At 40.9% G+C, this 16,445-nt stretch overlaps 1 protein-coding gene and 1 pseudogene across 3 annotated transcripts in view; one reads left to right on the forward strand and one right to left on the reverse strand.

The window, feature by feature from the left end:
• FAM149A (family with sequence similarity 149 member A) overlaps nt 1-16,445 on the forward strand; it is a 63,660-nt gene that overhangs the window by 6,601 nt on the left and 40,614 nt on the right. Inside the window, exons 2-3 of one of the 3 annotated variants that reach the window (XM_074396734.1) lie at nt 1-120; nt 5,285-5,381. The exons of 1 other annotated variant lie outside the window; for it this stretch is intronic. In XM_074396734.1, the coding sequence (XP_074252835.1) occupies nt 5,365-5,381 (17 nt within the window). In that variant the 5' untranslated portion in view covers nt 1-120; nt 5,285-5,364. Of the gene's footprint in view, nt 121-5,243; nt 5,382-16,445 lie in introns of those variants that run through there. One more of the 3 variants, XM_074396735.1, reaches the window with a different exon arrangement.
• LOC120363682 (5S ribosomal RNA) lies at nt 2,821-2,939 on the reverse strand (annotated as a pseudogene).

The following is a 16,445-nucleotide window of genomic DNA, read 5'->3' on the forward strand; positions in this document are numbered from 1 at the left end:
GTGCTTCAAGACCCTCTAAAATGAGGGGCGTCTCCTTTCTCTGCTGGAACAGTGCTTCTCAACGTGTGTGCCATCAACTGGCAGTCACCAGTTAGTCACTTGCTCCCTGTCCAAGAAGAGGTAAGTACAGAAAGGGAGAATAAGCATTTAGAAATGTTACAGCAGTTGGCAGAGGAGCGTTCTGTCTGTTGACTCTAATATTACATTTGGATTCATATTTTGTATATCCATCTTACCATTTTATTTTCCTGTTTTAAAAGTATTTATATGCAATATGTTGGAAAATGTTCTGACAGTACCGACAGTTTGAAAACCACCGAGGTGGACATTACTAAGATACCTTTAGACCACACTGAGCAAAAAAATTTCAGGACACCAAAGAAAACAAAAACAAAAACAGCCAAACGATTACATTATCTTTTACTGTCCTTAAAATACCGGGCTGAGCAATATTCAGATAGGATCCTCTGATTGAAGGTGCAATTCTTTACATTGTTCGGATGATCTGGAGTTGAGGACGTGCGCAGTTCACAGTGTCTGAGTGCTGTGGTCACTGGGGTGCAGCCTCCAGCCAAGCACCCACTGCCTGGAAGGAGGCACTTTCTGATTCTTATTCCTGCTTTCATCCTAGCTCGTAAATTTAGGTTTTGTTTTGACATTAAAACCATGGGGAGCGGAGTCTATTGCTTTCTCTGAAAATAAACCTTTGGATTATTCGAAATGAGGAGTGACAAAGGAAAGTGAAAAAGCCAGGGGAAAAATGTCAGTTAGCATTCACAGGTCCCATACCACGTCTCCTTCACATACAGAGGACACCCTTTTCTCATGGCTGCGGGGCAGGTATTTGTTTCATTTTATCCAGTTAAATCACGTACCTTTTCAGATATGCAGAATTTTACAATTCATAGGCAAAGATTTTTAAAAATTACCTTCACATTTAATGGTCTTATAAATAGAGTTACACAGACACATACTTACAGGATGATTCACTAGGCACTGTGTACTACATACTGATCAAGCAAATGAATAAATACTGTTCATTAACAATGTATTGAAAAACATCAAAAGTTGTCCCTTTTTGTTTGAGAGGTAGAAATACTCAGTGGAGACGCCATCTTTTATAAAGCGCAGAAAAGGGTTTGTCATGATTAAAGATTATGGAGCTTTGCAATGATTAAATACCATTAAGAAGCTGACAGCGTTTGGCACTGATAGGAAAAACAGCCAAGCTAAGACTTACCCTTCTGTTGTTTAAGAAACAGATTATTAAGGTAAACAGATTATTAAATAAAATGTTCTTCTCAAATGCGTGCATACTGACATAGTCTTCTTAGAATCATTGCCTTTTTAAATTTATAACCCTAACTTGAAATTATTTTCAAATATTGTGGAACTTCTATATAATGTTAGTCAGTAGGATGAGGACACATCTCACCTTGGGAGCTCCTGTTCACAGCAGGGTTTTGATGTTAATAATTCTATTTCAGAGAATGTTGCTAGTTGTATAGAAAGTTAAAGTGGGGATTTATATTAAAATACAACATTTAATTCAATTCCCTAATATCAAACAGTGTGAAGGCTTGAAAACCATCCCTGTAGATACAGGACTCTTCATAATCCAGTCGGACTAAGAGTCTATAAATAGAACCCCTCGAATAAAATGAACCCCTCCCCTCAAACAGAAGTTTTATTGCTAATTTAGTGCAAAAAATTAAATCCTAAGGAACTATAGTTTCGGTATATGAAGTGCACTTTAAATAAGTGGGTGATTATATTCCCGGGAAAGGTCTCCCTGAGACCTTGGTTTTACTTTGAACATTTTTGTAAGCATGTTTTACTGATTGATGTGATCATTGATCAACTGCTCGTTAGTCCACAAAGCCAGGGTTCTTAGCATTTGAAGTAACAGCTGGTATTTCAGGATCTACTAGGCACCACATACAGCATGCATGTTTTATAGACGTTATCATAAATCCCCAAAACACACATGCAAGGTAGGAATTTTATTTCCATTTTACAGATGAAGAAATTGAGACTCAGAAAGAATAAGAACTTACCTAAGTCTGCCTAGCTGCTATGTAAAAAATGTCAGATTCAGTTCCTGGAAATAATCTGCATCAGGCGTCCCCAAACTTTTTACACGGGGCCAGTTCACTGTCCCTCAGACTGTTGGAGGGCCGCCACATACTGTGCTCCTCTCACTGACCACCAATGAGAAAGGTGCCCCTTCCTGATGTGCGGCGGGGGGCCGGATAAATGGCCTCAGGGGGCCGAATGCGGCCCGCGGGCTGTAGTTTGGGGACGCCTGAATCTTCCGCACATAGATATAACCAGGTATTTTTAATGAATTAATATAGTAATGAGGATTCAAATCTACTTCCAAAGTAACTCATGGTATTTCCACTGGAACAAAATGACTCCAAAGAGTTATACTCTTTCCAATAAAAATTTAAATATCTTATTAGTAATCTAAAAGTATCTTTCTCAAAATAATATTCCTGTTAGTACTGATAAAGAGACCATAATAGTCCATTTCAAAGTACAAATAACAAATGCCTTTTGTCATAAAGGCATGACTTCTTAACAGTAAAGCATTCATTGTGTCAACTCTCTTCCCGTTTATTTTTATAATTATGTTTCTTCTAAGTTATATATGGTGTCTACCAAATCAAATATTTTATTCGTACTAGAAAGGCAGTAATGAGTAAGCATTGTCTTACTAGAAAAAAATGGAGAAGCGATTAGAAGATGCATTGCCAGGGGAAGGCTGTCCTGTACATCAGCATTTTCTCTCTTTCTTTCTTTTGTAATTTTTTAACAAGCCTACAGCACCCAGTATTACCAGCCAGTCTCCCATCCAAGTACTAACCAGGCCCGACTCTGCTTAGCTTCCGAGATCAGATGAGATGGGGCGGGTTCAGGATGGTTTGACCATAAACAGCGTTTTCTTAATTAGAGGTTTCACTTAAGGGTTTGGAGGAAGCCTCATCATTAAATATTGACAACTGTAATCCTTGCCAGGCACTAATGTTCGTGTTTCTCTAGCGAGTATATTTGTTTCATATAATATTTAACGTTGTGGATCTTTTTTGACTATTGATTTCTTTTTCTTTCTTTCTTTCTTTTTTTTTTTTTTTGAGACGGAGTTTCACTCTTGTTACCCAGGCTGGAGTGCAATGGCGCAATCTCGGCTCACCGCAACCTCCGCCTCCTGGGTTCAGGCAATTCTCCTGCCTCAGCCTCCTGAGTAGCTGGTATTAGAGGCACGCGCCACCATGCCCAGCTAATTTTTGTATTTTTAGTAGAGACGGGGTTTCACCTTGGTGTTGAGCAGGATGGTCTCGATCTCTTGACCTCGTGATCCACCCGCCTCGGCCTCCCAAAGTGCTGGGATTACAGGCTCGAGCCACCGCGCCTGGCCGACTATTGATTTCTAACGTAAATGATATAATTTTGAGGATCTATAAAATATAGTTAAAATATATTTTTAAAATATGTAGTTTTAAAGTTTTATTAAAGTGACAATTTAAAAAGTAGTAAATTCAGTTCTTTACAGTGAAATTTCTTTAGTAGGGCGTACCAAAATTGCGTTGAAAAAAATCTTGGGATCCTACGGAAGATATAAAGGAGACATTGATTGGAATTGATATTCAGATGCACACAAACATGATGACTGTCCTAGTCTGTGTGTCTGTGTGCTCCGAATATACTTCTAATCTATACCTTGCTGTCCCTGTTGGGAGCCTCTGTTTTGGTCCCACACTGACCCTGAAGCAAGATGCAACTTTCTTTTCCCCATAAGGAATTCATGAACTGCAATTGCCTTAAATCACGAGGAAAAACTCCATATTTCAATAAAGATTCCTTTGAAAGATGAATGTGGTTCATATCACACACTGTACAGTATCTCACTTCAAAAGTTTTAATTCCGCTTCCAGCAAGGGTGGACTGGATTGTTTCACACCAGCCACCAGCTGAGAGCCACTAGAGAAACTGAACACGAAGTTCAAGACCACGATAGAGTTGGGGTGACCTGGAAATAGTGTAATGCCAGAGACTGAAACCCAGTTTTAGATCTCAATTCCTGATTGGATTAAGGTGTCCTGGGACTCTGAGAAACCCCAGCACAGTCTGTTATATGAAGCAAATACAATCCTCTTTGGACTTAAGCTGCAAGCAGCAGCTCTATATTGCTTACCAGACACCATTTAAGTAGAAGAAAGAAATGTCAAAAATAAATGTGCACATCGTGTTTGTATGTGCAAATATTCCTAATAAAAGAAAGCTGGTGTATCTTGTCTTATATCAGACCAAGTAGACTTCCCAGTAAATAAGAAGCATTGGTAGAAGTAACAAGGGCCATTTCATAAAGATTAAAGGGCCATTCTCTGAGAAAATAGGAGAATTCTTAATTTATAGATACCAATAACATTGTTTCAAAAATGTGTAAAGATGCATTGATTTGACTAACTTGTAGCAGCTAATGTCTGCTGCCAAGGTTTTCTCTCCAGATGCAAGAGAAAAGTGTTCTGGCCCTTCTTGTCCATCTGCCTGTTGTAGCCAAGATTGAATGGAAGAGTATAGGAATCATAGAACACAGTTAGGAGACTACAACTCAGACATCAACTTCTAAACGGTGAAAAACCTGTTTTACTCCAAAAAAGGAATCTAAAATTCGACTTTATGAAATACAGTTGGCAGAACTAAAAGGAGAATCCAGAATTGTAGTGGAAGATTTTACCAGTAATTGTATCTAATTGCCTGTTTGTTTGAGACAGGGTCTCACTCTTGTCATTCAGGCTGGACCACAGGGATGTGATCTCAGCTGACTATAGCTTGTAGGCAGAATCACCTGGGTGCAGGTGATTCTTGTCTACAATACTCTCCTGGCCTTTTTGTCTACCTTTGTGTCAATAACATACTCATACTGTCTTATTTTTTTAATTATTATTTTTTTAAACGGATATTTGTGGAGCAGGGTGTGCTAAAATACTGAGGATGGAGGTGTGCAGGGAAAAAGAAATGGAAAGATGCCAAACATTGATGGTGGCTACCTCCAGAGATGGGTGGGGGATCAGAGGGGGCAGGAAGCAGAGAGAGGGTAATGAAGGATCTCAATTCCACATCTGTATACTTCTGCATTATTTGAATTTTTTTTTCTGAGATTATGGAATCTAATTATTATTGTCCATGTCTGAGCATTCTGTTAATGGGCTACAGATGGCTGGATGAAACAAAAAGACATATATAATTCATACATTTTTTTTTTTTTTTTTTTTTTTAGAAAAAGAATAAAGAAGAGGAAGAAAGAGAAAGAGGAAGAGGGAGAGAGGATGGGGGTATTGCTTTATTGCCCGGGCTAGAATGCAGTCTAAATATGGGTATGCCTATAATTGTCCTTAATAATGGAGATATAAAAGAAAATGAGGGAAGAGAATAACAAACAAGGAGCCAACCAACATTGCGTTTAAACTTCTAAGTTGATATGATGTGGTACTGATAAGAGTGTATATTTTGTATATTTAAAGTGGAGAGTTCTATAAATTATAAATACATTTACTTGTTCCAGATCTGAGTTCAAGTCCTGAATATCGTTGTTAATTTTGTCTCATTGATCTGTCTAATATTAATGTTGAAGTCTCCCACTATTATTATGTGGGAGTCTAAGTCTCTTTATAAGTCTCGTATGTCTGCGTATTCCTGTATTGGGTGCGTATATATTTAGGATCTTTAGCTCTTCTTGTTGTTGCATTGATCCTTTTATCATTATATAATGTCCTTCTTTGCTTCTTTTGATCTTTGTTGCTTAATTGTAACTTCTGCTTTTTATTTATTTATTTTAGCTCTCTGGTTGGTTGGTAAATCTTTCTCCATCCCTTGTTTGGAGTCTTTGTGTATCCTTGAATGTGAGATGGATCTGGATGCAGCATACTGATGGGTTTTAGTTTTTTATTCAAATTGCCTGTCTTTGGATTGGGGGATTTAGTCAATTTAAATTTAGAATTAATAATAATATATATGAGTTTAATACTGCCATTAGCTGGCTATTTTGTCCATTAGTTGATGTAAATTCTTCATTATATTGATGCTCTTTTTGATAATTTTTTTAGAAATGCTGATACTGTTTGTTCCGTTCTATGTGTAGTGGTTCTTTCAGAAGCTCTTGTAAAGCAGGTCTGGTGGTGATGAAATCTCTGAGTGCTTGCTTATTCACAAAAAACTTTATTTTTCCTTCACATGTGAAGCTTAGTTTGGCTGGATGTGAAATTCTGGGTTGAAAGTTCTTTTCTTTAAGGATGTTGAATATTGGCCCCCACTCTCTTCTGGCTTGTAGGGTTTCTGCTGAGAGATCTGCTGCAAGTCTGATAGGCTTCCCTTTGTGGGTAACCTGACCTTTCTCTCTGGCTGCCCTTAGTATTTTCTCCTTCATTTCAACCCTGGTGAATCTGACGATTATGTGCCTTGGAGTTGCTCTTCTTGAGGAATATCTCTGTGGTGTTCTCTGTATTACCTGGAGTTGAATATTATCCTGCCTTACTAGGTTGGGAAAATTTTCCTGAATAATGTCCTGAAGCGTATTTTCCAGCTTGGATTCATTCTCTTCGTCACATTCAGGTACACCTATCAAGCATAGATTAGGTCTTTTCACATAGTCCCATATTTCTTAGAGACTTTGCTCATTCCTTTTTATCCTTTTTTCTCTAATCTTGTCTTCTTGCTTTATTTCATCGAGTTGGTCTTCGACCTCTGATATCCTTTCTTCTGCTTGATCAATTCGGCTGTTAAAACTTGTGCATACTTCACGAAGTTCTCCTATTGTGTTTTTCAGCTCCATCAATTCACTTATATTCCTCTCTAAATTGTGTATTCTTGTTAACATTTCGTCAAATCTTTTTTCAAAGTTCTTAGTTGCTTTAGATTGGGTTAAAACAAGTTCTTTTAATTCACAGAAGTTTCTCATTATCCACATTTTGAAGCCTGCTTCTGTAATTGGAACACACTCGTTCTCCATCAAGCCTTGTTCCGTTGCTGATGAGGAACTGGGATCCCCCGCTGAGGGAGAGGCGTTCTGATCTTGGGCATTCTCAGCCTTTTTTGGCCGTTTTCCTCCCTTCGTTATAAATTTATCCATCTGTGGTCTTTGAATTCACCGTCTTTGTAATTAGGTTTCTGAGTGGACGTCCAACTTACTGATTCTCAGCGCCGAAATCTGAGCAACCCACTGCACCGACCAAATCAGCGGCGTTAAGATTGACGATGCTTTTCCGACTCTGCACCAAGAACCGTCGCTCCAAAGCGCCGGCAAAACCGCCTCGCCAGTCACAAGAGTCGCACTGGCGACCCGTGGGGCTCCTCCGCTGGGAATCTCCTGGTGCGTGAGCAACAAGAATTCATGTGAAGGTGTGGCGTCCTCTCCTTCTTTGCGCTTTCACTGGGAGCTACAATCCCGAGCTGCTAGTGATCAGCCATCTTGGATCTCTCTCCCCATACTGTCTTATTTACCATAGCTTTTCAATACATTTTGTATCTGTGAGAGGAATTCCTATGTTGTGCAAATCTTTCTAAGGTAAATTGGTGATATTTTTTCTGAAACAACTTGACTCTAAAAAATTATACACAATTGGCCAGGCACAGTGGCTCATGCCTGTAGTCCCCACACTTTGGGAACTTGAGGTAGGTGGATCGCTTGAGACAGGAGTTTGAGGCCAGCCTGGGCAACCTGGCGGAACCCCATCTCTACGAAAATACAAAAAAAAAATTGTCAGGCATGGTGGCACATGCCTGTAATCCCAGCTACTCAGGAGGCTGAGGCAGGAGAATCACTTGAACCCAGGTGGCGGAGGTTGCAGTGAGCCGAGATCACACCACCGCACACCAGCCTGGGTGACAGAGCAAGACTTTGTCTCAAAAAAAAAAAAAAAAAAAGAGTCTTCCACTCTCCATGTGCACACAAAGAGGAGGGTATGTGAGCACACAGGGAGATGGTGGCTTTCAGCAAGCCAGGACAATGCCCTTGCAAGAGCCAAACCAGCCAACAGCTTGATCTTGGACTTCCAGCCTCCGTAACTGTGAGAAATCAATGTCTGCTGTTTAGGCTGCCTAGTTTGTGGTGTGTTGCCATAGCATCCCAAGCTGACAGAGGCAATGGTCTTTTCAATAAATGGGCAGAACTAATTGTATATCCTTAGAGAAATGAAAGACATCCAATACCTCAAGTTACACTACACATACAAACCAATTTCACCTGAATTGTAGCTCTGACTATGAAAGGTGAAACAATGAAGCTTCTAGGAGAGAACATAGATGCCGATTTTCATGCCTTAGGATAGGTGAGGATCTCTTTGCTAACAGACAAAGTAATTGCTAACCAAAAAATAAAATATAAGTTATACTCTATTAAAATTAAGACCTTCTGTTAATCAAAACAGACCATTTACTGGAAGGTTTTAAATGACCAAACAAGCTTTGTAAGGCCATCTAGCCCTTTAACTATAATTGATTGTTGAGAAAAAGTTCTTTTTAATTTGTTTTTGCTGGGTTTAGCTTCTGTTCTGGCTTTATCATCTCCATAAAAGATTGGAAGACAAAACATTAAATAGTTCCAGATTAAGGCTTAGCAACACAGATAACGTGCCATTTCCACAGCAGAGACTTGGTGAAATTAATCATTTGACAAATTATCTTGATACAATATCATTCTCCAGTTTATGTCACTTCTAATAAAGAACAAAATTTTAAAGATCTATTATCTGTTTCTGGAAATTAAGCCATCAGTCTTGTCAGGAGACAAAATTACAACACAACAAATTTAGTTCAAAAATCTCAATTGGTTTTACTTGCAATTCTAGATTGGGCAGCACTTTTTCTTTCTTTCTTTCTTTTTTTTTTTTTTTTGTTTGAGTTAGAGTCTCGTTCTGTTGCTGAGGCTGGAGTGCAGTGGCACAATCTCAGCTCATTGATTCACAACCTCCGCCTCATGGGTTCAAGCAATTTCCTGCTTCAGCCTCCTGAGTAGCTGGGATTACAGGTGCCCGCCACCACACCTGGCGAATTTTTGTATTTTTAGTAGAGATGGGGTTTCACCATATTGGCCAGGCTGGTCTTGAACTCCTGACCTTGTGATCCATCTACCTTAGCCTCCCAAAGTGCTGGGAATGCAGGCAGGAGCCACTGCGCCCGGCCTACGCTTTCATAAAATAGAGTAAGTGTGCCGAGGGACAGAGCAGAGGAGGTGAGTTTTAGAGACAGGACATTTCAATTGTGTGTGTTTTTTTTTTCCTTGTAAGGTGGGAATAAGGAGACAAAACAATAGAAAACTGATTGGCTGACGCTGAGTTACTTCAGGTTAATGATGAGAACAGAGGAAACTTCAGTGTCATGCTCACTGAAACTGACCTGCTTGGGAAATCAGGTTGTCTTTCTCTCCTGACTTCTGGAAAGGCTGGATAATAGCGCAGGTTGGGTTTGGTGATGTGGAACCTCAGCGTGTAACCACATTCTGATGTTTAGTCTGGTCTTTTGATGGCCTCCTCTAATGTTTATTTAACATTATTGAAAATACGTTTTTTCAAAATCAGGCGTTACTGAGTTTTACTGAGTTTAAAATGCAATTGATTATAAGACACACTGTCATTTTACATTCCGCTACAAAGAAAAATGTTACAATACTTTCTCATTGAGAATTTTAATTCTTATTGTAATAGATTGTTTAAATTTAATCAGGGTTTTAAAAATCCTAAGTCACTCTTTGCTGATATAAAAAGGAAAACATAGGCTGAAAAAAAGTCCTAGAAGTTGTAAGCAGAGACCAACTATTGAGAATGCCTTTTCTGCTCAGCATTTTTGAGGTCTTTGCTTTTCCACGTGGTGTTTTTGTGCCCTTAAAGCACTGGTGAGACATAGAACACAGTAATCACTCTTATAGATGTGAAGTTGATTTAAAAGCTACAATACATAAGGCAGTGTGTTACTGATGCAGAGATAAACAGATGCACCCTGGGAGCACAGTAGAAAAGCCAGAAACAGACCTATTTGTCTGTGGGATTGTTGCAAAGTTGGCGTTGCAGACATTGGTGAAAGGATGATTGTGGTGGGCTGAATGTCTGTGTCTTCTAAACCAAAAAGTATCTAAGACAGGTCTCGGGCAATTTAGAAATTTTGCCAAGGTTAAGCACATGCCAGGGAGACAGGTCTGTGCCTTTTTCCAAAGGTGATTTTTGAGGGCTTCAGTGTTTAAAGCGGAAAAGCAGGCTGGAGGGAATAGAAGGAGCGTATGGTCTCACTACTGAATCCACTTGTTCCCAGACACTAGGAGCAGGGAGGGCAATGGTCAATTAGGTTCTTCTAGGCTCAGGCTCAGTAAATCTGCTTTTTTTTTTTTTTTTTTTTTTTTTTTTTTTTTTTTTTTTTAAGATGGAGTCTTGTTCTGTCGCCAGGTGCCAGGCTGGAGTGCAGTGGCGCGATCTTGGCTCACTGCAACCTCCACCTCCCGGGTTCAAGCAATTCTCCTGCCTCAGCCTCCTGAGTAGCTGGGACTACAGGCTTGCGCCACCAAGCCCGGCTAATTTTTGTATTTTAGTAGAGACGGGGCTTCACCATGTTGGCCAGGATGGTCTTGATCTCTTGACCTTGTGATTTGTCCACCTCAGCCTCCCAAAGTACTGGGATTACAGGCCTGAGCCACCGCGCCCAGCCAGTAAATCTGCTCTTTACACAAGATAACGTGAACATAGAGTAGCTACCTGTGAAGATACTTAACCTTTTCTCTGTAGCTATCTGCCTATCAACAAAAGGCAAGTTTCTTGCATGACACAACTTTCAGCTTGATTTTTTCCCTTTGGCATAGTGAACCAAGTATTACAGAATATTCAGGAGACTGGAGAGACCAATGGGAGAAACAGGAGGATTGTATTAAGGTGGCCACCGGCTCAGCGGATTCGCGTCCCAAGGCCGAGCGGCTGACAAAGACAGGGCTTGACTTTTTATACATCCAGGATGACGCCGCGGCTAACAGGTTCAGAGAAGTCAGAACCAAGAACAGTTCATTAATCTGTTATACGTCTTATGAGGTATGGTAGATTTGAAAATAGCAGTCTGAGAAGCACATTGCACATTCTTTGGGCATTATCTTGCCCTGTGACCTTGCAGCTGGTCTGCAAGAAAAACAGCAGTCTTGAGATGCCTGGGAACTTTGCTGAGAACGTGGGGAGAATAGATAAGGTGGGTTTTACAGGGAGTTGGTTAATTTCAAGCAGAGCTGGGGGCTAGGTTTTATACTGAACACACACAGTAAACTTTATTATAATAGCAATTACAAATTATGAGATTTTGTTTTTACTATCGTTATTATTTAATTTCCTTCTTCAGGGTCCCAGGTTGTTGTTTTTCCTTGACAGTCTTGCCCTAAGTTCATGTGTTAAGCCCTGAACCCCAGTGCGATGGTGTTTGGAGAGGGATTTTTTTTTTAGAGACGTGGATGCTGGGTTCCTAGACTGGCCTTGCTTGTGAAACTGGCCCGCACTCAGCTGCTCAGGGAACGTGAGTAAAGGCATCGCCTCAGCTCTCCCTGCCCCTCCCTAGGCCTTCGCTGGTGGGTTAGGGTTAGACAGGAGTCATGTACTGTCTTGACTTCCTTTCAGGCTACATACTACATTCTGCAAGCTGGGAGGTGACTTTTTAATAATTGTGATAAATATGCATGACATAGAATTGCTCATTTCACACATTTTAAGTGTACCACTTAGTGGCATTCAGTACCATGTTCACAGTGTTGTGCAATCATCACCATCTTCCATCTCAAGCAGAAACTCACTACCCGGTATCAGTAACTCCCCGTTCCTTCCTCTCCTCAGCACCTGGCACCACCGTTCCGCTTTCTGCCTGTATGAAATGGACTACTTTAGGGACCTTATATAAGTGGAATCATACAATATTTGTGCTTTTGTGTCTGGCTTATTTCACTTAGCATAACGGTTTTTAAGGTACATCTATGTTACAGCATGAATCAGATTTTCACTCCTTTTTAAGACTGAATATTTTATTATATGTATTAATATATACTACCATTTGTTTTATCTGTTCTCCTGTTGATGGACATTCGGGTTGTTTCCCTGTTTGGCTATGTGAATGGTGCTGCTGTGAGCATTTTTTTTTTAAGAGATGGGGTCCTGCTCTGTCCTTCAGGCTGGAGTGCAGTGGCGTGATCACAGCTCACTGCAGTCCTGACGTCCCAGGCTCAGGTCATCCTCTTGCCTCAGCCTCCCAGAGTACCTGGGAATATAAGCGTGTGCCACCACACATAGCTACTTTAAAAATTTTCTGTAGATCCTGTAGAGACAGGATCTCCCTGTGTTGCCCAAGGTGGTCTCGAACTCCTGACTCAAGTGATCCACCCACCTCAGCCTCCAAAAGTGTTGGGATTACAGGCATGAGCCACCGCACCTGGCCTGTGTCCCTGCTTTTAATTATTTCAGGTATATGCCAAGAAGTGGGATTGGTGGATCATATGGTAATTTCACGTTTCACTTTTTGAGGAATCGCTGAAGGATTTTTTCATAGTTGTGGCACCATTTTACATTTCCACCAGTGATGCATGAGGCTTCCCTTTTCTCTACATCCTACCAAAACTTACCTGCTTTCTTTTTAAACAGCCACTCTAATGAGTTTGAAATGGAGGACTGATCTTTTTCATATTTTGTGGCACGGGCTTCCAGATAGCATTGTGAGATGCTGTTGAAGATAGACACATCCCAGCCTCAGAGATTAAACTTGAGCAATTATGATCTTTATTTTCTTCTTTCGCAACAGTTTAGACTGGTATTTTCCTGGGTCTAAAATAGGAAGAAAGCTGCATGTGAAGCATATTCATGCCTGACTCTGTACAAAGTGCTGCAGCAGAGAGAGGAAGAAGAGGCTTTGCTTTTTTAGGTGTGTGAGAAAGACAGCAAGAACACAGTCATCCTGAGAGTGTCTGGCAGCCCGAGTTCTCCTTTCTGCTTTGGTCAGCCGAGAGCCCTGGAGCATCAAGTAAAGAGGAACCTCTGTGCTCTCCCAAGTGGCTTCCTTAGTCAGACCTAAGTTTTCCCTGGGTGTCCCACATTACCCTGGAATCCGACAGCTTTGCTAGTTTACACTTAGAAAGGACATTCTGCTGGTGTCCCCACCCAAAGATAGAATCGGTTTTACTTAAAACAGTTAAAGCTGTGGAGAGAAACCCTAGCAGCCTCCTGTGCTGGACGTTTGCAGGAATCCCGGCTCTGCTCCCTGGTCTTCACCAAGCAGCAGCAGGCCTGCCCTTCTGAGGCCTCACTTTTTCCTTTCTGGAATACGAAGTCTTCGATTAGTTCCTCTACTTTTCAAACATTGGTTAAAGGTCTATTATGTGCTGAGGCGGGGGTGACACAATTCAGTATGGCACGATCCCTGGGCTCAAGCAGTTTTTTAGGTGGGAGTGGGTTGGCAAGATAGAATGTGCAGCAGATGAATCGGGGTGGTGGTTCTCGAAGTGCGTCCTGAGCCAGCAGTACCCGCAGCGCGTGGGACCCTGAGAAACCCACGTTCTCACCGCAGACTTGCTGCACCGGAGCCTGGGATGGGGCCCAGCAACTTGAGTTTTTACCAGCACTCCAGTGATTCTGCTGCATGGTAGAATCTGACAACCATTGAATTCGATTCTGATCTGACAAGCAAAACTGCAATGTGAACACTAGATAGCAGGCACCGCCCCTTTGCCTCTGCACTCACAGCCTTTACTTTAGATTGTGTGTTACACACAAAACCCGTGCAATCTCCCAATTCTAGTGTTCTGCAATTCCATCCGTACGTTGTGACGTTTAGTAATAGATTTATGAAGACATTGTGTCGTCATGTTGCATAAATATGAGTGGCGGTAGAGGAAATAATCAGTTCTCATTATCCCTAGTGGTCATGGTCTGTGAAGTCACCAGAAACCGTGATGTAGTGGACGCTGAACCACAGCTGTAGAGGAAATACAGGGCGAGCTTCCTGGGAGCCTCCAGTCTCGATGTTTTCGTCAAGTGATAATACCTGATCTTGTCTAATACCTGTTCCTGTTTAAAGACACCTTATTTAATACGTAGTGGTGACTCGCTAACACGAACTCACTGACAGCACTCTCTGGGCCTCGTGCCTGAAAGCGGATCAGCACATATACTCCCTTCCTAAGGCACTCCACAGCTGTCTTGCACTTAGGAACACCCGACAGCTTCAGCACAGCACTCCAAGACCACCGTACACAGCTAAATCGCCCACCAAAAGCACAGCAATTTGGAAAACCTGTCACAGCACTGAATAGACCCACCAAAGTGCACACTTATTTACAGTGGGAGAGCTGAGACAAGGCAGGGTCACCTCATGTGTCTGCACACACTTGAAGTGACAGCTGTGTCATCGTTCTGATGTGTGCGGAGGGGCATGGAGGCACTACACTTGTGGTTTGGGGCTTACAAATGTATTTTAGCAAGCAGGTGAATTTGCAGAGAGTGAAACAGAGAATAATAAGGATCGACTGTATCTTACTCAGCTCCGTAAAATATAAGGTACATTCGTGGTCCAGCAATTACTACAAATTCTTTGTTTTCTGCTGTGCTATTTAAAAGAATAAATCAGACACTGAAAAACACATTTTTGGAAAATTTGGCTTTACTGATGTTGCGGTTTGCCCAGTTGAACTCTTCATAGAATATAGTTGGATAGTAATTTTTATTTTGAAAGACTAATTATCAAAATTTTTGTAAAACAGTTTTTAGATTATTTTTTCTTTTTTCACTTTATACTGATACAGTAAACAAATGTGTAAAAGTAAGAAAAAGAATTGGATATTAAAGAATGTCATTGGACCCAATTGTTCATTATATTAGGTTGAAACAATGAAATTTCTGTTTCTCTGGTTCAAATAGTATGATCCTACCTAACAATTATTCTCTTTTAGAACTTGGGTATTTTATTTTGAATAGTGTGCTAATTCTGTATTTTTCTATAATATTCTATATGCTTGTGGACCTCATTGATTACCTAGGACCTCTTCATGTTAAAAGTCTAAGTACTTTTCATCTTCTCTTTTTGGATACAACATTCATAGCAATTTTAAAGTGTCTTGCTCGTCTTTGCCATGTGCGGGAGCTTCAGCGTCTCTGTGTGATTTGTGGAGAGCTGTGTGCTGTGCCCTGCAGGGCTGGAGGTGTGGGGCTGAACTAGCCAGGCTGCCCACGGCCTAACACGTGCCTCTGCCTTTCTGTCCACCTCTCTGCCTGAGTTTTCTCACTGGCAGAATGGCACCAACAGTAGCGCCCCGTCAAAGAATGGCTGTGAAGCTCAAATACACCGATATATAGTGAGTGCTTAAAACAGGGCCTGCCATGTGGTACGTGTTCAATACATGTTAGTGGATCCCGCAGTAGAACACATTTGTTGTGTTTAAAACAGGCCGATAATGAAAGAAACTTCAACAGAAATCAGCAGATTGGATTTGAGATAAATCTTTGAAAGCTAAACGTTTAAAGCCAGACTGGACTGATCTGGAGAAAGCTGTGTACCCTTAGGAGTTTACTGGAGGTTGCTGACCGTCTGTTTTTCTGTATAAAAGCGTAACCACCTTCCAGGTGGCTGAAGGTTTTGTTCAGGTGGCTGTTGTGAGGTTTACGAGAAAGGTACATTCGTCTGCGGCCCTAAGTGCCCTTCAGAGCAAAAGCACCCCATCCCTCATGCACGTTCGTTATCATGACACCTTCTGTTGGCGGGCGTCCCAGCTACTGTCCGCTGGAATGGTGGCTTCTGATTTAAACAGGATTCTCCTCTATTCTGGTAGGAAAATTCAGCAAATCCTAAATCTTACCAAAAGACGTAAATCTGGGAAAGCTTTTTTTTTTTTTTTTTTTTTTATAATTTAAATAGTGATGAAAGAAGGGAAATGCTGACATCTGGTGGCTTTCTGACAATATTACATGCCAACATTTCACTATCACTGCACGCGACCTTTCGATCCCGATCTAGAACTATAGCTTGGTTTATGCAGGCTATTCCTAGAAAATTCTCATAGAAGAAAAATTCTGTTATTTAATATATTCTTTATTACAATTTCCTGGACTCATTTTAAAACAATGTATTCGTAAATTTCAGCACTTGTCCTACACCAGTGATGCACCTCCCACTTTCAGGAGACAGGGCATCAATAAAACATGATATTGTTTCATTAGTCTTCTCGGAAGGAAGTTGCTAACTTGTAAAATATGTTTAAACGTGTAGAGCAGGTTAATGCAAGCATTTTTAAAACAGACGTTTTATTTTAGAGCAGGTTTAGATTTACAGAAAAGCAGCTCCCTATTATTCTGGTACACGTGTCACAAGTAATGAACCAACATCAATCCGTGACCATCAGTTAAACTCCACATTTTATTCTGATTTCACCAGAGTACTAGTCAGGTTCT

This window comes from Saimiri boliviensis, chromosome 3 (genome assembly GCF_048565385.1).
Source record: "Saimiri boliviensis isolate mSaiBol1 chromosome 3, mSaiBol1.pri, whole genome shotgun sequence".
Classification (NCBI taxonomy): domain Eukaryota; kingdom Metazoa; phylum Chordata; class Mammalia; order Primates; family Cebidae; genus Saimiri; species Saimiri boliviensis.